Raw genomic sequence first — 21,177 nt, 5'->3', positions numbered from 1 at the left:
AAGACACTACAGCATTTATTCCAGTTGTGTCATCCACATTCCTGATTAACAGATCCCTAAGGTTCAATATCTTGTTAGTAAAGATGACAGGAGTACTTGGGTCCAACCAGCACAGAGAAACAGCCTAGCATCAATTTGCCCATAACAATTTCTCTAAACCAACAGGAGGGAGCCAGTGAGCACTGGAGAAATGGAAGATCTTAGATTTTAGGGCACTTTACATGTAAGTCCTGACCCTCTGGTGTGTTAAAGGAGCAGGAGTATGCAATACTTGCCACCAGAATACTGAGCATGGAAAGAGGGGTTCACATAGTACAGAGGAGTTGCTCAGCTTTGTAAAGGAGAAAAGCGGGGTCACTGATGCTTGAGGCCACCAACCTCCAATAATGACACCAATCCACGTGCCAAAGTTCGGAGTCCATCCGTCACTGGGGCTTTTACAAGAGTTTGGGAATTATTAATAGCAACACATGACCTTGGCAGAGGTAGATGATGGTAATTGGGTAGAAGTTAGTATCAAAGCATTCCATTCAAAAAGAGAATCCACTGCATAACATTTAACTGAAATTGAAGGTGATGATCTTCCCAAATAAGACAACATAAAATGAGGTATTTAGAGTTTTGCTGGTGATTATTAAACACAGTGACAGTAGAACATGGGATCTGATATGGCTCTACTGCTTTTGTTGCTTTGCTGTGTTTCATAACTTCCTTCAGAAGTCTTGCTATTACATGCTACTAAGCAGCCTGGATACGTCAGGAGAGGAGAGTATCCTAGGCAGCTGACAATTTCTTCCAGGATCCCACAGGACCAGAACCAAGGGAAAGCTTTCAATCTTCAGCCATATCTACCAGGAATACATGTCTCACAAGTTGATTTTATTAAATAGCTCACTTACCTTCACAGTAGGCAGAGTCTCCCTGGACAGAAATGTAACCATTCTTGCACTCACAAGTAGCTTTGGTATTCCAGTTTTTGCACTCTGAGTTTTCACCACATTTAGGTCCTTCAGCACAAAAGTTATGACCTAGAAGAAACAAATAAAATTTTACATTAGGAAAGAGAAGAATAAAAGATTTGCAAATAATAAAGCATGAAACACTGTTATTATATGTCAACATACATGAGAATACACCTCGGCAATATGCAAAGGTAAATTTGCATATCCATAAAGAGGAATAAAAAACTTTGGACCATCCCATACCTTAGAGTTTTCTCTCCTAATTCACAAACTTGCTGAAGTTATTCCTTTTTGAAAGCTTTTATCCATGCTGATCCTGAATTTTCTTTCCATTACCTTCTTATGTGACAAGTCTTTTAAATGGTTTTATTACAAAATTTATGATACATAGGAAATATATAAGATAAATATATATGAATATATCAAATAAAATTAATACAAAAAGTATTATCATACCTATTTATTAAACATCCTCAAAGAATCCCCCTCTCAGCCATCAGAGACAACTACCCTAACAATCGTGTTAATCACTCCCTTACATGTTTCTATATGCTTTACCATACATAGGTATGTATTTCTAAATAATAGATTAGTCTTGACCATTTTGAACTTCACCTGTGAAATCATACTGTACCATATCCTCTATGGCATATGTTTATTTGCCTGTTCATTCATATTAATGCCTGTGGCTATCATTCATCAGTGATATATAATATTTCATAGTATAAATATTCCACAATTTATCCATTATACTAAGTATTGACATTTGAGTTATTTGCAGGTTTTGAATTACTAGCACAGCTACAAGAAACATTCTTGAACATGTTTCCTGAGGCATACTTTTTTAACCACGTGTATTGCATTTCTTTGCCCAAGAGTCTTTCTTGAATCTAAGACATTCCCTCAGGGATAGTTACTTTTCCTCTTAATATATTCTTCATAAATTCCTTTTAGTGAAGATAAATTTGACATGTATAGATGTGAGAGTTGAACTGTGAAGAAAGCTGATCGCCGAAGAATTGATGCTTTTGAACTGTGGTGCTGGAGAAGACTCTTGAGAGTCCCTTGGACTGCAAGGAGATCCAACCGGTCCATTCTAAAGGAGATCAATCCTGGGTGTTCATTGGAAAGACTGATGCTAAAGGTGAAACTCCAATACTTTGGCCACTTCATGTGACGAGTTGACTCACTGGAAAAGACTCTGATGCTGGGAGGGATTGGGGGTGGGAGGAGACGGGGACGACAGAGAATGAGATGGCTGGATGGCATCACTGACTCAATGGACATGAGTTTGAGTGTACTCCGGGAGTTGGTGATGGACAGGGAGGCCTGGCGTGCTGTGATTCATGGGGTCGCAAAGAATCGGACACAACTGAGTGACTGAACTGAACTGAAGCTCAATTTTAATTTATCTAAATATGTCCTTTGACCACCCTCCTACTTGAAAAAAAGTTTTACTAGGAACACAGTTATTTTGTTTCAACATTTTGAAGATATCCCATTATTTCTTATAGCTGTTGAGAAGTCAGTTGTTAGCCTAACAGTCATTCCTTAGTATGTGACAAACCTTTTCTCTGTGACTTTTAAGATCTATTTTATTTTGTTGGTTAAGTTGATGTGCTTTGTTTTGTTTCATATTCATTAACTTTAAGGTTTTTAGGTGTGAATTTATTTTTATTTGTTCTTCCTGGGATTCCTTGGGATTCTTAAATATAAAGATTAATTAAATCTTTTATCAGTTTGGAAAATTCTCAGGTATTTTCTCTTCAAACATTTTCTCTTCACCATTGCCTCTAATCTCTCTTTCTAGAATTACAATGAGATTACTATTCTCCCTTCTTTCTTAACCTCTCCTCCATGTTACTTCTACTTGCCTTAATATTCCCATCTCTTTTTTCTATACAGAATTCTGTTTAACTTCTAGATGTATCTTTCAGTCTCTTAATTCTCTCAACTAGTGTCATATTCTCTCAGTCATCCACATCATTTTTATGTTACTTGTATCTTTTTATTTTCTAGAATTCAATTTCTTTTTAAATCTCCTTGGTCAAATTTGCAGTCTCTCATTCTTTCCTCTTTTAATTTCCCCCTTTTAAAAACATATTAGACATATATTCACACATGCAACTCCAATATCTTCAGTCTTCTGATTTACTTTGTTTCACTGAGTATCCTACATGGGTACTATTTTCTTGTGTTTTTAGTGATTCTTTTATGATTCTTTGTGAGCTCATATTTTTTAGGATTTAATCTGTGGGAATTATTTGAGGTTTGGGCTTTAAAACTGTACTTCTTCAGAGAGGATATGTGTTTGCTTTTGTCAGGTGCCCCAAGGGAACTATCAACCCACAATCATTTTAAACTATATTTTGCCTTGGGACATATGGATTGAGCCACACAGGTAGAATAGATTCTAAGCTTTCAGGAATGCAAACTTTTCTCTGCCATACTCCCTATCTAGAGTCAAGACTGACAGGCAAGTCTCTTACAGAGTAGATTTTTCCTAGTCACTGACTGAGGATTTACCCTTAAAGATTCTTTATTTATGCAAGCCTCAGGCTTTTCCTCTTGTCTACTTAAACAGTAGTCCATCAGAAGCCAGATTCTACCACCAGGGATTAAAAACTGACCTCTGGGCAAATGCCAACTCCCATGTGCTTACTTATCTCAATGGAATCAAACTTTTTCAATATTTCTGGTCTGATTGTTTTTCATCCTACCTCTATTAACAATTCTACCAATCTCCCAACCCTCAAAAAATTTTATATACTGTGCATTTTTAGGTCATGCCCACCACAGGAATTGTGAAGTTCAAATATAACAAGGATATAAAAGGTGCTTTATCACTTTGAACTCATACATTTTAGCAAACAATAACTACACTGGAACCCCATGAACACTATGAAAAGGCAAAATGATAGGATACTTAATGAGGAATTCCCCAGGTCGGTAGGTGCCCAGTATGCTACTGGAGATCAGTGGAGAAATAACTCCAGAAAGAATGAAGGGATGGAGCCAAAGCAAAACCAATACCCAGTTGTGGATGTGACTGGTGAAAGAAGCAAGGTCCGATGCTGTAAAGAGCAATATTGCATAGGAACCTGGAATGTTAGGTCCATGAATCAAGGCAAACTGGAAGTGGTCAAACAGGAGACGGCAAGAGTGAACGTAGACGTTTTAGGAATAAGTGAAATAAAATAGACTGGAATGGGTGAATTTAACTCAGATGACCATTATATCTACTACTGTGGGCAAGAATCCCTTAGAAGAAATGGAGTAGCCATCATGGTCAACAAAAGAGTCCGAAATGCAGTACTAGGATGCAATCTCAAAAACAATAGAATGATCTTTGTTCGTTTCCAAGGCAAGCCATTCAATATTACAGTAATCGAAGCCTATGCCCCAACCAGTAACACTGAAGAAGCCAAAGTTGAACGGTTCTATGAAGACCTACAAGACTTTTTAGAACTAACACCCAAAAAAGATGTCCTTTTCATTATAGGGCACTGGAATGCAAAAGTAGGAAGTCAAAAGACACCTGGAGTAACAGGCAAACTTGGCCTTGGAGCACAGAATGAAGCAGGGCAAAGGCTAATAGAGTTTTGCCAAGAGAACGCACTGGTCATAGCAAACACCCTCTTCCAACAACACAAGAGAAGACTCTACACATGGACATCACCAGATGGTCAACACTAAATCAGACTGATTATACTCTTTATAGCCAAAGATGGAGAAGCTCTATACAGTAAGCAAAAACAAGACCAAGAGCTGACTGTGGCTCAGATCATGAACTCCTTATTGCCAAATTTAGACTTAAATTGAAGAAAGTAGGGAAAACCACTAGACCAGTCAGATATGACCTAAATCAAATCCCTTATGATTATACAGTGGAAGTGATAAATAGATTTAAGGGATTAGATCTGATAGATAGAGTGCCTGATGAACTCTGGATGGAGGTTCGTGATATTGTACAAGAGACAGGGATCAAGACCATCCCCATGAAAAAGAAATGCAAAAAAGCAAAATGGCTGCCTGGGGAGGCCTTACAAATAGCTGTGAAAAGAAGAGAAGTGAAAACCAAAGGAGGAAAGGAAAGAAATAAGCATCTGAATGCAGAGTTCCAAAGAAGAGCAAGGACAAATAAGAAAGCCTTCCTCAGCGATCAATGCAAAGAAATACAGGAAAACAACAGAATAGGAAAGATAAGAGATCTCTTCAAGAAAATGAGAGATTCCAAGGGAACATTTCATGCAAAGATGGGCTCGAGAAAGGACAGAAATGGTATGGCCCTAACAGAAGCAGAAGATATTAAGAAGAGGTGGCAAGAATACACAGAAGAACTGTACAAAAAAGATCTTTACGAGCAATATAAACACGATGGTGTGATCACTGACCTAGAGTCAGACATCTTGGAATGTGAAGTCAAGTGGGCCTTAGAAAGCATCACTACGAACAAAGCTAGTGGAGGTGATGGAATACCAGTTGAGCTATTTCAAATCCTAAAAGATGATGCCGTGAAAGTGCTGCACTCAATATGCCAGCAAATTTGGAAAACTCAGCAGTGGCCACAGGACTGGAAAGGTCAGTTTTCATTCCAATCCCAAAGAAAGGCAATGCCAAAGAATGCTCAAACTACCGCACAAGTGCACTCATCTCACACGCTAGTAAAGTCATGCTCAAAATTCTCCAAGCCAGGCTTCAGCAATACATGAACCATGAAATTCCAGATGTTCAAGCTGGTTTTAGAAAAGGCAGAGGAACCAGAGATCAAATTGCCAACTTTTGCTGGATCATGGAAAAAGCAAGAGAGTTCCAGAAAAACATCTATTACTGCTTTACTGACTACGCCAAAGCCTTTGACTGTGTGGATCACAATAAACTGTGGAAAATTCTGAAAGACATGGGAATACCAGACCATCTGACCTGCCTCTTGAGAAACCGGTATGCAGGTCAGGAAGAAACAGTTAGAACTGGACATGGAACAACACACTGGCTCCAAATAGGAAAAGGAGTATATCAAGGCTATATATTGTCACCCTGTTTATTTAACTTACATGCAGAGTACATCGTAAGAAATGCTGGGCTGGAAGAAGCACAGGCTGGAATCAAGATTGCCGGGAGAAATATCAATAACCTCAGACATGCAGATGAAACCACCCTTATGGCAGAAAGTGAAGAGGAACTCAAAAGCCTCTTGATGAAAGTGAAAGAGGAGAGTGAAAAAGTTGGCTTAAAGCTCAACATTCAGAAAACTAAGAAAATGGCATCTGGTCCCATCACTTAATGGGAAATAGATGGGGAAACAGTGGAAACAGTGTCAGACTTTATTTTGGGGGGCTCCAAAATCACTGCAGATGCTGATTGCAGCCATGAAATTAAAAGACGCTTACTCCTTGGAAGGAAAGTTATGACCCACCTAGACAGCATATTCAAAAGCAGAGACATTACTTTGCCAACAAAGGTCCATCTAGTCAAGGCTATGGTTTTTCCAGTGGTCATGTATGGATGTGAGAGTTGGACTGTGAAGAAAGCTGAGCACCGAAGAACTGATGCTTTTGAACTGTGGTGTTGGAGAAGACTCTTGAGAGTCCCTTGGTCTGCAAGGAGATCCAACCAGTCCATCCTAAAGGAGATCAGTCCTGGGTGTTCGTTGGAAGGACTGATGCTAAAGCTGAAATTACAATACTTTGGCCACCTCATTCGAAACGTAGACTCATTGGAAAAGACTCTGATGCTGGGAAGGATTGGGGGCAGGAAGAGAAGGGGACGACAGAGAATGAGGTGGCTGGATGGCATCACCAACTCGATGGACATGAGTTTGAGTGAACTCTGGGATTTGGTGATGGACAGGGAGGCCTGGCGTGCTGTGATTCATGGGGTTGCAAAGAGTCAGACATGACTGAGTGACTGAACTGAACTGAACGGTATCACATACTGCAGTCTCATAGAAAACAAGTGATCTTGGAGAAGAGATCTAATTCATAATTCAGGGTCTGTACTAATAAACACAATAAGTCACTTTGCCTATCTAGGTACATATACCAAGAGAGGACAACATCAGTGATTTTCACACTATTCCTTAGAGTCTTGGGCACAGCTGAGTTGTTGGTCAGAGCTCAAGTCCCCTAGTCCTGATTCAAATAGAACAGCTTTGCTTTTATACTTTTGAAACAGTGATTATGTGAACAACAGTTTCTGGTTTTAAAAAAAATATAGAAAGCATTGAACTGTATAAACTCCAAATTTAATTCCTTTTAATGATAACATTCTAAAATGTTCTTCCTTTGAGACAGAATTTTAAACCAACATTCTTTAGACCAAACAGTATAAAAGATAATAACTCCTATTAAATAATAATATTCATGCACCTATGTCTGAAATTACACTAGATGTTTTAAATGGGGATAATAATGTACCTTAATAATTTGTGTGGAACAAGTTAAATGGGCTAATTCATATAAAGCTCTTAGAGCAAATCTTGATACACACTAGGAGGTCATGAAATGTTAGTCACTGTGATAAGAATGATAATGATTCTGATAACAGTACTGCTGACAATGATGGCTAAAGTTCAGAACAACTTGATGATAACACTGTTATCCTCAGCTTCAAGATAAGAAAAGAGAAGCTCAAACTCCTTAATATCTAGCTAATAAGTGGACATGCCAAGATTCTAAATTATGTCTGGTGAACTCCAAGGCCCATGTAATTTGTTTTTTTCTATATCCTCTCACATAGCAAAAATAGCTTTTTTTAAAAAAGGGAAAGATGTAGACACTACTTGTGACATTAGAAAGTGAATCCAAAGGCTGAGGGGAGCATAATATCATATCCAGCCTCACTATCTGACCTGTTAACTGGTGACTGCCTCAATCAAAATCAGAGTAAGAACTTAACTTGTTGGAAATATGAAACCTCTGTCAGCCAAGAACACTTCTACAAGGACTTAAAAGGCTTATAATAACCATTAAAGTACTTGATCTTTCTGTTAGCAAAAGGACAATTTTTAGGTATCACAGCACTGTTTGCCAGAGGAAGTGCCTGGACTTCCCTCTCCACATCACAATTGATCAATAATTAAGTTGTCACATTTTCTTTTATTATAAAGTTTGACTCAATGTCATATGAACATCCTTTGTTGCGTGACTTTTTTTTTTTTTTCTCTAGGATATGCAACTGTCCTTCACTTTCCACAAACATTTGATAGCCTGGAACAAAGCCCCTCAAACACTGTTGACTTTCCAATGCACATCTCTCTAGAAGGCATGTGCCATGTCAATTCACAATGCAGAGAGTTGGGTCAAACGTATTTCAAAGACAATGAAGGTCCCATGAGACAGATTAATGGTATGGACAAATCCACTTTGTCTGGGCCTCACCATTGTGTCAAAAACATGTGTTGTTCTTCTTTTTTACTTTGTTTTTAATTAATGCAGGCCATCTTCAAGCAGTATTTATTCAGTACCTGCTTGCCTTTCTGCATGAATGAATAATCATCTACTCAATATTTACGGGCTACAACGCTATGCAAGACCCTGGGGGCAATGTCAAGATGTTTGAGACGTTCCGTGACCACAGGAGAATTAGAAATTCCAAGGTGAGGTAAGCCAAACACAGAAGTAGTTAAGTAAGATGTGAGCAGTACAAATTATCATAGTGTTCCAGAGAAGAAGAAATCCCTTCTAGCTGATGCCAAACTTGACCTTTGATTCATCACAGGTAGAAACTTGTGCAAGACACAGGATCTGCAAGACACAGATCCCAATGGGAGGAATGGGACTCTAACCCTTGAGGAAGAAGGGTAAGTTTGAAGAACCTCAAATAATCTGGCGTAGTTGTAATAAGAATGATTAACATTTATCAAGCACAAAATACATGCTAGGTGCTCAGTAAAATGTTTCAGATGCATTATTCCACTTATTTCTATTAACAATCCTATGAAACTGGAATTATTACCCTATTTCACAGATGTGGCACTAACTCAGAGAAGTTAGGGCATGAGTGAAAATACACAGAGCCACGATCCAGGTGTGACTGATGCCAGGGTTCTTAATCAAAAAGCAACAATTTTATAAGCATCCTATACTCCAAAGGATAAAAAGGATATTCTTTTTTGTATGCCTACATTCAAGCAGATTACATTTTAGATTTCTTCTTCATACACACACACACATATACAAGCATGTACACAAGGCTGGGCAACTCAAAATATTCTTTTAAAATACTAACTCTAATCACTCCAACTTCTTTAAGTCAAGGTCTATGTCTGACTCATTTCTTTCAACTAAAAGCTTCCCACACAAGGATAGCTGTCTGTGGAGAAGGATGGCTTCTAGACGAACGCAAAAATCAACAGATCGAAATATGGGTGGTTAAACTAATGAGTGAATAAAGATATGAATGAATCTACAGTGGTATTTTAATGCCCCTCTTGAGCAACTCCAACCAGTCCATCCTAAAGGAGATCAATCCTGGGTGTTCATTGGAAGGACTGATGCTAAAGCTGAAACTCCAATACTTTGGCCACCTCATGCAATGAGCTGACTCACTGGAAAAGACTCTGATGCTGGGAAGGATTGGAGGCGGGAGGAGAAGGGGACGACAGAGAATGAGATGGCTGGATGGCATCAGCGACTCGATGGACATGAGTTTGAGTGAACTCCGGGAGTTGGTGATGGACAGAGAGGCCTGGCATACTGTGATTCATGGGGTCGCAAAGAGTTGGACACGACTGAGCGACTGAACTGAACTGAACTGAACTGAGCAACTGGAAGGCTAATGGGACTGGTTTGCTAGTCACCATTTTTCTTTAAACATTTTTACTGAAGTATAATTTACATACCATAAAATTCACCTATTGTAAAAACAAACTGATGATTTCTAGTAAACTCACATAGTTATACAGTAAATCACCACAATCCAGTCTTAAAACACTTTCATCACCCCAGCTGGTCATCTTCATTCTTCAAAACCACCCCAAGATAGCTGGCTGCCAAGTCCTAAATCCTCAATCAACTTTCCACATTTCAAAATCTTTCTAAAGGTTTAGTCTTTCTTATCTGATGTCTGAAAAGCATGGCATTTAAGTTACAGATCCTTCCCTTCGGGATATCTGTCTTCAGTTGCCACCTACAATCTTTTTCTCTAGTCCTCTTACTAAGTCTTGGTACAATATTTTCTTCAGCAGCTGGTTATCAATACAGATTGATGCATGAGATTCTTCAATGTCACCTTCTTTCTTTAATCATATCTTTTTCCCCCATAATTAGAAGCTGTGGCCAGACCGTAGAATACACACACATATGCGTACATACATATTCAATATTCATGTTCTTTTACTTGAATATTTTAATAAATGAATCTGGAGTCTCTGTGGGCTTCCCTCACAGCTCAGTCGGTAAAGACTCTGTCTGCAGATGACCTGGGTTCAATTCCTGGGTCAGGAAGATTCCCTGGAGAAGGAAATGTCAACCCACTCCAGCATTCTTGCCTGGAAAATCCCATGGACAGAGGAGCCTGGCAGGCTCCAGTTCATGAGGTCGCAAGAGTCAGACACAACTTAATGACTAAACCACCACCAAAGTCTCTGTAATTATCATCCTATAATTAGAGGCACACAAAGCAACATCGTCTAAATAGCAGTGGTCCAAAGACAGAGAACACTTTTGTTATAAAAGTTGCTGTTTGTTGACTTTTTCCAATTTGCCAGGCACAACAACTCTAAAGATTATCATTATTCTCACTTTACAAATTAGGAAAACGTGGTTGGGACTATCTTATCCAAGGTAACACAGCCAGGAAGTGGCAGAGTTATGATTTAACTCAAGTTCTTGTTAAGACCACTAAGAAAATTACTATTCTATGATTTAAAAACCTCGGAGCATAGACAACTACTAATGACTATTTGCTGATAATGTTTGTAGATCTCTATGCCCAAAAATTTACAAAGAGGCCCATTTAGGACCCAACTGCAGGTTCTGCCAATCTGTTCTTAAGAAAAATTGAAACAAGGTCAATGCCTGTGCCCAGTCTCTTCTGGTCTCTGGTTAAGAATATTCGCCCTCCTCTAGAAGCAATAATAAAGGCTCATACGGCCCTCTGCAAACAGGAAGTAACACTATCTTGTATAACCCACTTTACATATTTTACATCATTATAGCCACGGCCCACTTGACATTCAATTTGATGACCTCACAGTCGTCTCATGGCTCACCCAGCTGAAATTGCACTCTTGATCTTAAATCTGATATCCATGCTCTCCAAGTTCTCCATATCAATCTGCAGCACTTTTATCCACTTAAACCATCTTTTTTTTTAAAAGGAGTCATCTTTGTGCTCTCTCTTCAAATACTGTCCCTTCCCAAGTTCATTTTATTTCATGAATATTTCTGGAATCTCTTTTTCCTCCACTACACAGCAATAAGAAAAAAAATACCCTACTCCAAACTATTATTTCTCACAAAGAAAGCACCTCATGTGCCTTCCTGTTCCCCTTTTTGCTTGTCTCTAATCCATTTTCCCCACAAACAAATCCTTTTAAAACATAGATTGGATCACGTCACTCATCCCCTTAAAAGTCTTCTCCTGAAGACTTTCCAATTTCTCAAGAAAAATGCAAAATTCTTAACTCTGATTTGAAATGACAAATAAGGCTCTCCTCTCCCTCTGTCATTCCCCCCCAAGTATATCAGCCTTTATTTGAATTCCTCTAATACTCCAATCTCTTTCCTGATTCTGAGTCTTTGCAAGCTTGTCCCACCAACTCAGAACCTATGACACATCCCTGCCAGAATAATTTCTACTAAGTTGTCAAGTCCCAGCTTAAAGACCATCTATTCAGAGAAGGCTTTCCTGTCTAAAGAAAATCCCATTACTCTCTCCCATACTGCTCTCTTCTTGTTCATAGCAGGTAGCACAGTTGATAATCACATGTTCATTTCTGTGTTTATTTGTTGAATGTCTGTTTCCTCATTAGAAGCTCACTTCTTCAAGGGAAAGGACCCTACAAGTTTGTTCCCTTTGTGCCTAAGGCAATATCCAGCACATGGCAAACACTCAAGAAATATTTGTAGAGTGGATGACTAAATCCTCTCTCTTCCAAAAGTAAAATTAAAAGAGTGCTTTAAAATGAATAAACCAAGACTCAAAGATGTTAATTACCTTCTTTGTGGTCTTGCAGCTACTAGGCAATGCCTAAAAGATATATATAAACTCAAATAAGATTCTAATGCCCAGTCTCTCTCTAGCACTCTCCATGACGTCCCAGCCGTGATTTTACTCATTTAGGGACATTCAAGGAATGCTGACCTGACCCGAAGACACCGCTACTCCATCACTCAGCATTTTGTAGTCCATGACGTGCTTTGAATCTTTCCAGAGGAACAAACCATGTTTCTTTCTCCAGGATACAGTCCACTATTACTTTGTTGCTTGGGGACTTAAAGTCAAGAGAGAAATAACACCACACAACAGAACACCATTCGTGGATGAGATACCAAAATGAGTAATATCCATTTGGAGCTTATTTACACTTGAGTGGTGGAAATGAGCAGATGCTCAGAGGAAGACACAATCTGCTGAAATGGAATTCCAGGTTTTACTCCAACCGCTTTCTTAATTTTAGTTCCTGGCAGAGATACCATTCATTTGTTTGACAAATATTAAGCCCCATGACGTGTGTCCAGCCACTGTCCTAAAAAATTGGGATAAAACAAAAATGCCGTAAACAGCATAAACATTCCCTCATTCATTTAACACTCTAGTCGGGATGGCTGTTGTTGAGTATTGGGTTACAGGAGATGTTGTGATGGAGAGGAGCAAGGTGCTTCCAAAATGTTATCACACAGAGGGGCCCTAATGCAAGGTATAAAAAGGAGATTTGAGGGATGAGTGAGGTTGGCTGGACAAGGCACAGGATTTCCAAACACAGGAAGCAGCATGTGTCCACAACATGCTCAAAGAAATTGAAGAATCATAAATGTTGAGTTCATATTTTCTCCTTTCATTGGCAGCCATCTACAATTTGGACTCCCCTTCATGGCCCTGAATCTAGAGTTCTATTACCAGTGAAAGACCAATAACACTTATTTAAAAAAACAAAAAACTCTTTGGTTTCTTTAAATCCATTGGCTTAACTGCATATAAAATCCCTGCCCATCATAATGAAGCCCCCACACTGCCATTCACCAGATCCCACTCTGTAACCTTTCAAATCACAGCAAACCATCCACCCTTTCCGCTTTATCTAGGGCCAACTATGGATAAGCATCTGTATGATTTACTACTGTGATTTCTTCCACAGCAAGGAATGAATAGGTCACTCCTCAAGAGCAGGATTTAGTTTCTCTAATATAAAGTCTGATTCCACACAGAGCATCACTGCTTACTCTCAATCACCTGCCCCTAATGTATCTCCCAGAAGGCAAGCAGATTACCTTTGAAATGATGGACGATCTGAAAACGCACCCCAGATTTCCCCATCCTAACTCAAATCCTAGAAAGCCAATACCCCACAGCACTGCTGCTTGCCCAACCTTGAAAGCCACAAAGAGCAAAGGTACACTGAGTATAATATATCCCAATGAATCTAGTTGATATGGAGATAGCGCCACCCATGGACTGGCCCGAGAGGAGGACTAAGGCCCAAAAGTTCTTTATGAGAACCAGATGCCCTACTGTACTTCACGACCAACATGCATACCACAGAAGCCTGGGCCCTGCAGGGGTGAGGATATTCCTTCAGCTTCTCTGAACAGAGGGTTATGACATCATGGCAGAGGTTGTGACCTGCTAGAGACAGAGCTCTCTGGATTCTCATAGGTTCTTAGAAAGCACATGGTTTTTAGACAGTAGTCACACTTAAGGGTCTTCCAGTCCAAGGCAGCTTGACCTTAATTTCAAGTCTTCTCTCTGAGGTAATGTGCCTTCTCCTTCCTTGGGCCTGGATCCACTGCAGCACTTTTTAGAGAACAGAATTCATGGGCTCCCCGAGACTCTCTCCTCCAAATGCCATGTTCCCAGCCTCAGTAGTTGAAAATACAGACCTGGCTTTCCAGTGCCCACCATTGTCCATGGCTGCAGGGATTTTTCTATCAATAGGCAGAGCACCTGGCCCATCTAAAAACTGCCTGCTCCTCTATTTAGGCACTAGCTTACCCTTGGACTGCAAGGAGATCCAACCAGTCCATTCTAAAGGAGATCAATCCTGGGTGTTCATTGGAAAGACTGATGCTAAAGCTGAAACTGCAATACTTTGGCCACCTCATGCGACGAGTTGACTCACTGGAAAAGACTCTGATGCTGGGAGGGATTGGGGGCGGGAGGAGAAGGGGACGAGAGAGAATGAGATGGCTGGATGGCATCACCGACTCGATGGACATGAATTTGAGTGAACTCCGGGAGTTGGTGATGGACAGGGAGGCCTGGTGTGCTGTGGTTCATGGGGTCGCAGAGAGTCGGACATGACTGAGCGACTGAAGTGAACTGAACTACCTTCTCATTAAGTACCTCTTTTCCAAGTCTCTTTTTATCTCCATTACACTGAAATCCTCTGAAACCCATTTCAATTACAAATTCACCTAAGACGAAGACAAAGACTAGAAAAAAGGAAATCAGGCGCCGCCAAGACTCTTTGGGAGGGTTTAATTGAAGGGCATAAAGCCTTAAATAGTACAAATAATCTCAACTAATTTCAGCCCAAGCCAGATGACAAGGCAAGTGAGCATGAATTAAAATTACAGATAAACACATTGGGAACAGATGTCGAAAAGAACTTTTTCTCCAACACTGAAAATCTTCAACATGCAGCAAAAACCTCCAGAGTCATTGGCAACATTCAAGATACAATTAGAGCTGATTATGAAAGGAATGAAACCCTGAGGAGTGTGTCAAGAATTCTGGGGTGGGCCAAATGATTGTTGTGTTTTCCTGGAGTGATCCTGAGACTACATAGTCAAGTTGGCTTCTTTTTTTCCCCCGTTAAGTGAGAATGAATGAGCAATTAATGAGCAATCTTTCTGCTGGGGCTACATCCATGCTTTTATTACTTCTTCCCAGGCAGAAGCATAGATGTTATTCCAGTGCCCACTCCCTCTTCTCCAACCTCGTGGCCTTATACTTAGGTAGACGGGCTCCTGCTATAGCCATTACCGCAAGGTAATGATGAGGATAAAAAATTTTGTGCTGTTGGCACAAACCAGCCAGAGACATCAGAGAGAAACTACAGCAGTGATTAGGGCTGTTCTGGGTGGTGCTGCTGGTGACTAAGACCTTGGATCCCAGCAACTGCAAAGTGACTTCCCCCTGCCAACATCCATTACCTTGACTTTTTGTGTGTGTCTCCCTACTATCCTACAGTTCTGTCCCTAAAAGCCTTCTGGCTATACCAGGAGCTCTGTGGATTTAACCACATGTCAGCTGATTACTTCAATTCTTCTTTAAAGGGTAGAAAAATTATTTACAGCATTTGTCATGACCCAAGGTTTGAAGAGGTAAGATGTCTATGCAACGAGTCCAGATATCAGTTCAGCTGATACAATGAACAATGTAAATCAGCCAGAGTCTGTTATTCTTAACTGGAAGGTCTTAAGTCTGATTTCCCCAAAGAGCAAAACTCCATATGAAACTATAGTCTCCTTGAACAGAAGTGAGGGGATGGGAAGAGCTGTATCATCACACTGTTATACAAAAAAACAGACATGACTCAGTTAAAGAAAAACAGCTTCATAATCAAGCCAACAAGTTATGTCTTGAGGAACCAAGTTGTAAGTCCATAGAATGAATCTTAACACTGTTCCACAGATGAAACAAAGCCTTCAGCTGGTGTCAACTACAAATTGGCATTTGCCATCCACCTCTTCCCTGGTGGCTCAGAGGTTAAAGCGTCCGCCTCCAATGAGGGAGACCCGGGTTCGATCCCTGGGTCGGGAAGATCCCCTGGAGAAGGAAACGGTAACCCACTCCAGTATTCTTGCCTGGAGAATCCCATGGACGGAGAAGCCTGGTAGGCTACAGTCCACGGGGTCGCATAGAGTCGGACACGACTGAGCGACGGAACAGAACAGAACAGAACATCCACCTCTACAAGAACTAAATCATGTGCTGCTGCTGCTGCTGACCTTCAACCCCCTCTGAAAGGAGTTCAGGGTGGAGAGTAGAAATTAGGCACTCTGTGCCCTGGGAAAAACTGACAGGACAGGTCTTCAGATCATCAGATACTTTCAGGAGTCGATTAATGAGCCCAATTCTTGTATCTCCTCATATCTAGAAAAGCACTAAAATCCTTCATGGTGACAACTGTTTCTCACGACTAGCAAACAACTTCATGAAACTAGCAGAAACCTTCTGGAAAAACATATGCATTTTACTCCCCCTTCACCAAAGACATAGTGACCTATCCACCCTGCCTCTTTGGAACAGTTTCTCAGAGCTATCTGAGGCGCTGTATTCTGGGTTACAGTCCTCACTTTGCCCCAGATAAAACTTAAATTGCAACATTTATGTTGTGCATTTTTTAAAGTCAACATTGGTACTAAAAATAATTTCATTCAATGTCATTGGTGTGAAAATGACAGGATTATTCTAAATGGTATGAACATATCTTCACCCCTCCCTTTTCTCCTAACAATTACAGAAGCAATTCATAAAATGTGGTCATTAAAACCAGCATTATTTTTTAAAAGTTGGAGAGCTTTTTGGATTTGATTTAATCAGCCAACTGGGGCTGTGGGTGGGAGGGGGGTGAAGGTCAGAAAGGAAAAGTACCCTCTCGGCCTTCTCAAATTTCAGTCCAAGCCTAATGAAAATAAACCTTCAATCCCCAAGCAGGCGTGAGAAAGGTTTTGACTCAGACTTCTGAGGAATGTTACTGAGCGGTGATTTCCCTCAGACTAATGACCTGACATTCCTAGTAAGACAGAGAGAGATGATAAATATGCTAATTGAAGGGCCTTCCGTGCAGGTTTTGAAAGAGGGGATAGCCACGTCTGTGTCTGTAATCAATACCATCAGGATAGCAGAAACCACACAGCTGAAATCACACCACACCAAGGTGCCCAACCCTAAAATACCAATTTCAGGTCACGGGAGTCCCAGCTCTCTGCTTGCTCGCTACCTGCCAATCAAAAGACTCTTTCAATCCACAAAGCAAATGGAACAGCATTTCCATATGCAGAACAGAAATGACTTTACATAGAAATTGAGTGTTTCTCACCGTTTCATTACTTTCTGTTTTTGAGAGGGGCAAGGAGGAGGAGGAAAACGAGAGCTGAATAACATGCCTTCGAAGAGGCCCACCAGGCTTTCCTCTTCTTAGAATCAAAATTGTCCAGCCGCCCCCCACCACCCCACTTATCTTCCAAGACTCCACACAGAAACAAGAACACAGAGGAAAAGGCAAAAGACAAACAAAAGTCAAAGGGGAAGAATATTTCCCACAGTGTTGAGAGACCCTTAGGCCATTTCCAAGGATGCTCTTGGGAAATAAATTGAAATTAAGAGACAGAGTAAGATTCATGGGCAGCACAGGTCAAGACAATGGACATTTCAGCTCATTGGGATGAATTTTTGTTCATCACATAAATATTATATTTTTATGAAAAAGAACACCCCACTGCCCAAATATCCTTTTCATTTTCTGACTATCTAATGTGCAGAACACGCCTAAGTATATGGACAAGTGGACGAAATGTTCTGGGTTCCTCTCTTGTAATGGGTCAATGGGAAGGGGGTAATGACAGTAAATGGTGCTGAAAAGGGTTTCAGTCAAAAATAATGCTTTTCTCATTTCAGGGTCTGAATTCTGAGATTGGCTTAAGTAGAAGAATCCTAAGAGAATCCATATGCCCAAATGGTTTCACTCAACCTGCTCCCCAGTAAAAAGGCCTCCCCACCCTATCTTTTCTGAAGAAGTGCTCTGGTTCCTTTAAAACACAGACTTGTCAAGGGACATAAATAACTCCCTCACTTGCAGACGCAGACACCTCCAAAAAACCACGATCAGCTGCCAAATAAAGGAGCTGATAGTATTCTGGCTGAGAAGGAAGCGGGTGGGAGAAGAAAATCCTTAATTGTACAAACTGGCTCTGGCTATGATCTCATCTAGGAAGCCCTACTCCTGCCTCCCACTTTTCCCTCAAAGCTGAGTCAGCTTTGGGAAAAAGCCAGCGGGTCGCTAGCAACAGGAGCCTTGAATGAGTCAACTTTTCATTGAGATGTCATCTCTCTCAGCATCTTCACTGGGTCAAAAAAAAAAGAGTATCTGCTTTTCTGAGAAGTGTGAGCAGAAGCAGCGACACTTGGTCTATTGTAAATTAGGTCAGAGCAATGAAAATCTTCTTGACTTTCTGTGGGATAATCAATGAGCCTGTTCTAATGAAACCATAAATCAGAAAAGGATTTACATAACCTGAGTCCCACTTGGCACCTCAACAAATAGCAAGTGATGGATTTTGCATTAAATTGTAAGAGCTACCTAACAACCCAATCAGTTACCAATAAATGTATCCCTCTGAAATTTCCAGTCAATCTTTAGTCTTTCTAAAGCATCCCAGCTACAAATACACATGTAGGCAAGAAAGCAGATAAATCAGAGGAGATCCTCTGATGGCACACCACGAATTCTAACAGCCGTTCATTGCTGTGTGTATTAAGTTTTCCTGGGAATTTTACCAAAAGATAACTCTCTTATGACTAACCACAAAGAGAAATCAGCCTCAGCTGAAAACATGCCATGATCAAACAGATACTTTTATATATCAGAAGAAACTAGAGGAGGGGTCAGCAAATGACGAGCTGCCACCTGTTTCTCAAAATAAAAATTTAATGAAACACAACCACTAAATTGTGTATTTACCTATTGCCTATGCGGGAGTTGGTGATGGACAGGGAGGCCTGGTGTGCTGTGATTCATGGGGTCGCAAAGAGTCAGACACGACTGAGCGACTGAACTGAACTGATGCTTCTCTGGTGGCTCAGCGGTAAAGAATCTACCTGCAATGCAGGAGCCATGGATTCAACCCCTGGGTCAGGAAGATCCCCTGGAGGAGGGCAAGGCAACCCACTCCAGTATTCTTGCCTGGAGAATCCCATAGACTAGGAGCCTGGTGGGCTACAGTCCATGGAGTCGCAAAGACTTGGACACGACTAAAGAACTGAGCATGTACATTGTCTGTGCTGCTTTGGCAATACAACAGCAGGGATGAGTGGTTGCAGTGGAAACCTTCTGACCCCACCAAAACCTGTGGCCCTTTGCAGAAACTATCTGTCAAGGCTTATGCTAGAGAAAAGATGTAAAAAAGTAAAATATGACATAACCTGAACTAAACTGCTATGCTCCTGGGTTCTTAACTCTAGATACTTCTGAGGTAAATCAAAAAGACTGTAACTCACTGGATATGTGAGAATGTGGAGAAGATTTTGTGGTGGGGAGAAGTTCAAAATAAAAGCTATTAGTTTAACTGGACTTGTTTTGTAAGATTTGAATACATTTTAGATTCTACTAATCTATTTAATGCTTCCTGGGTGAAACGTTTCAGAGAGGAAGTAATATTTGATTCAGAGGATTTGAAGAAATAAGAATAAATTTGGAAAAGAGAATTCCAGCAAGAGGAAGGAAAACCATTTCTGCTCAAGAATTAATTAGCAGTTAAGTCACTCCAGTACTCTTGCCTGGAAAATCCCATGGATGGAAGAGCCTGGTAGGTTACAGTCCATGGGATCATGAAGAGTCCAACACAACTGAGCAACTTCACTTTCACTTTTCACTTTCATGCATCGGAGAAGGAAATGGCAACCCACTCCAGTGTTCTTGCCTGGAGAATCCCAGGGATGGTGGAGCCTGGTGGGCAGCCATCTATGGGGTCGCACAGAGTCGGACATGACTGAAGTGACTTAGCAGCAGCAGCAGCAAGTATTACTTAGCTGAAGCCTATTTTCCTTGCAGGAAGTAAAGTTGTATATAAATCTATGAGTAAGGATTCAGTATATGTCATCCTCTGGCAGAAAAGGGAATTGGCCCATGGAAAAAGCTTAAAAGAATGCTTTCCAAACCTACTCATGAGGGAAAATGTAATAATAATGATAATAATTATTAATATAATAATAGCCATTATTACAGAAAATTTTATCATTATTATAGGAACCATCATTTATTGAATATTTATCATGTGCTAGTCATAATGCTAGCTGCTTATGCACTATCCTAGTTAATCCCCAAAACCATCCTATGAAGCACATAGATTATATCCTCCTTTTTCAACTGATAAGACTATAACCGAGGGCAATAAACAGGATAAATACATTTCTGAGTAGCAGGGTTTGGACCCATGTTATTATAATAATCACACTATTCATGAAAACTTCCCCCCAAACCCACCTCCACCCAAAGCCCCATTGCCAAGCCCTCTTACCTCTGCAGACACTGCAGCACTGATTCTCCAGGAGAATGTGATCCTTTTCTGAGCAGTTCAAAAGAGGGCACGCTTCCGTAATTTTTACTAAAATGCCACCCTGCAAGTCAAATAATCAGGAAACAAAAAAATGTTCATATTTTGAGTCAATGATCCAAACATATAATGCTCATTGTTAAAAGCCTGTGGTGATAACAACCTACAATAATTAACAGTACTCGCAGGAATTCTACCATAATGCAAAGTCACAAATTAAATTGATAAGACTCCTGGAAGAGAAGGCAAGTTTCCCTTTCTATATTAAAATAGCCTCAATTTCAACAAATGAGGTGTGGTTTTTTTTTCTTTTTCGTTTTAACAAAGAGTTGTTGAGTGTCTTCTGTGTAGCAGAATGTCACTGACAATACAGAGTTGGTAAATTTTCAACAATTGACTGTTGGATGGGGGAACCCTAAAGTTAGCATTGGCTGATTTCTGTCATATAAACACCCCAGCATTGCGAACCACTAACACTACAAGGCTATGGTTTTTCCCGTGGTCATGTATGGATGTGAGAGTTGGACTGTGAAGAAAGCTGATCTCCGAAGAATTGATGCTTTTGAACTGTGGTGTTGGAGAAGACTCTTGAGAGTCCCTTGGACTGTAAGGAGATCCAACCAGTCCATTCTAAAGGAGAACAATCCTGGGTGTTCATTGGAAGGACTGATGCTAAAGCTGAAACTGCAATATTTTGGCCACCTCATACAACGAGTTGACTCACTGGAAAAGACTCTGATGCTGGGAAGGGTTGGGGGCGGGAGGAGAAGGGG

The 21,177-nt window shown here is 40.4% G+C and overlaps 1 protein-coding gene across 1 annotated transcript in view; it reads right to left on the bottom strand.

Moving 5' to 3' along the window:
- NELL1 (neural EGFL like 1) overlaps positions 1 to 21,177 on the bottom strand; it is a 964,969-nt gene that overhangs the window by 681,672 nt on the left and 262,120 nt on the right. The window contains exons 10-11 of the mRNA XM_055416043.2: positions 20,369 to 20,468; positions 900 to 1,028 (exon numbers count right to left, since the gene is read on the bottom strand). Of these exons, the coding sequence (XP_055272018.2) occupies positions 900 to 1,028; positions 20,369 to 20,468 (229 nt within the window). The remainder of the gene's footprint in view (positions 1 to 899; positions 1,029 to 20,368; positions 20,469 to 21,177) is intronic.

Source organism: Moschus berezovskii, chromosome 25 (genome assembly GCF_049115385.1).
Source record: "Moschus berezovskii isolate FMDL1 chromosome 25, NW_MosBer_1.0, whole genome shotgun sequence".
NCBI classification, from domain to species: domain Eukaryota; kingdom Metazoa; phylum Chordata; class Mammalia; order Artiodactyla; family Moschidae; genus Moschus; species Moschus berezovskii.
Note: the sequence above shows the minus strand (reverse complement) of the source record. Positions and strands in the feature narration are given on the sequence as shown.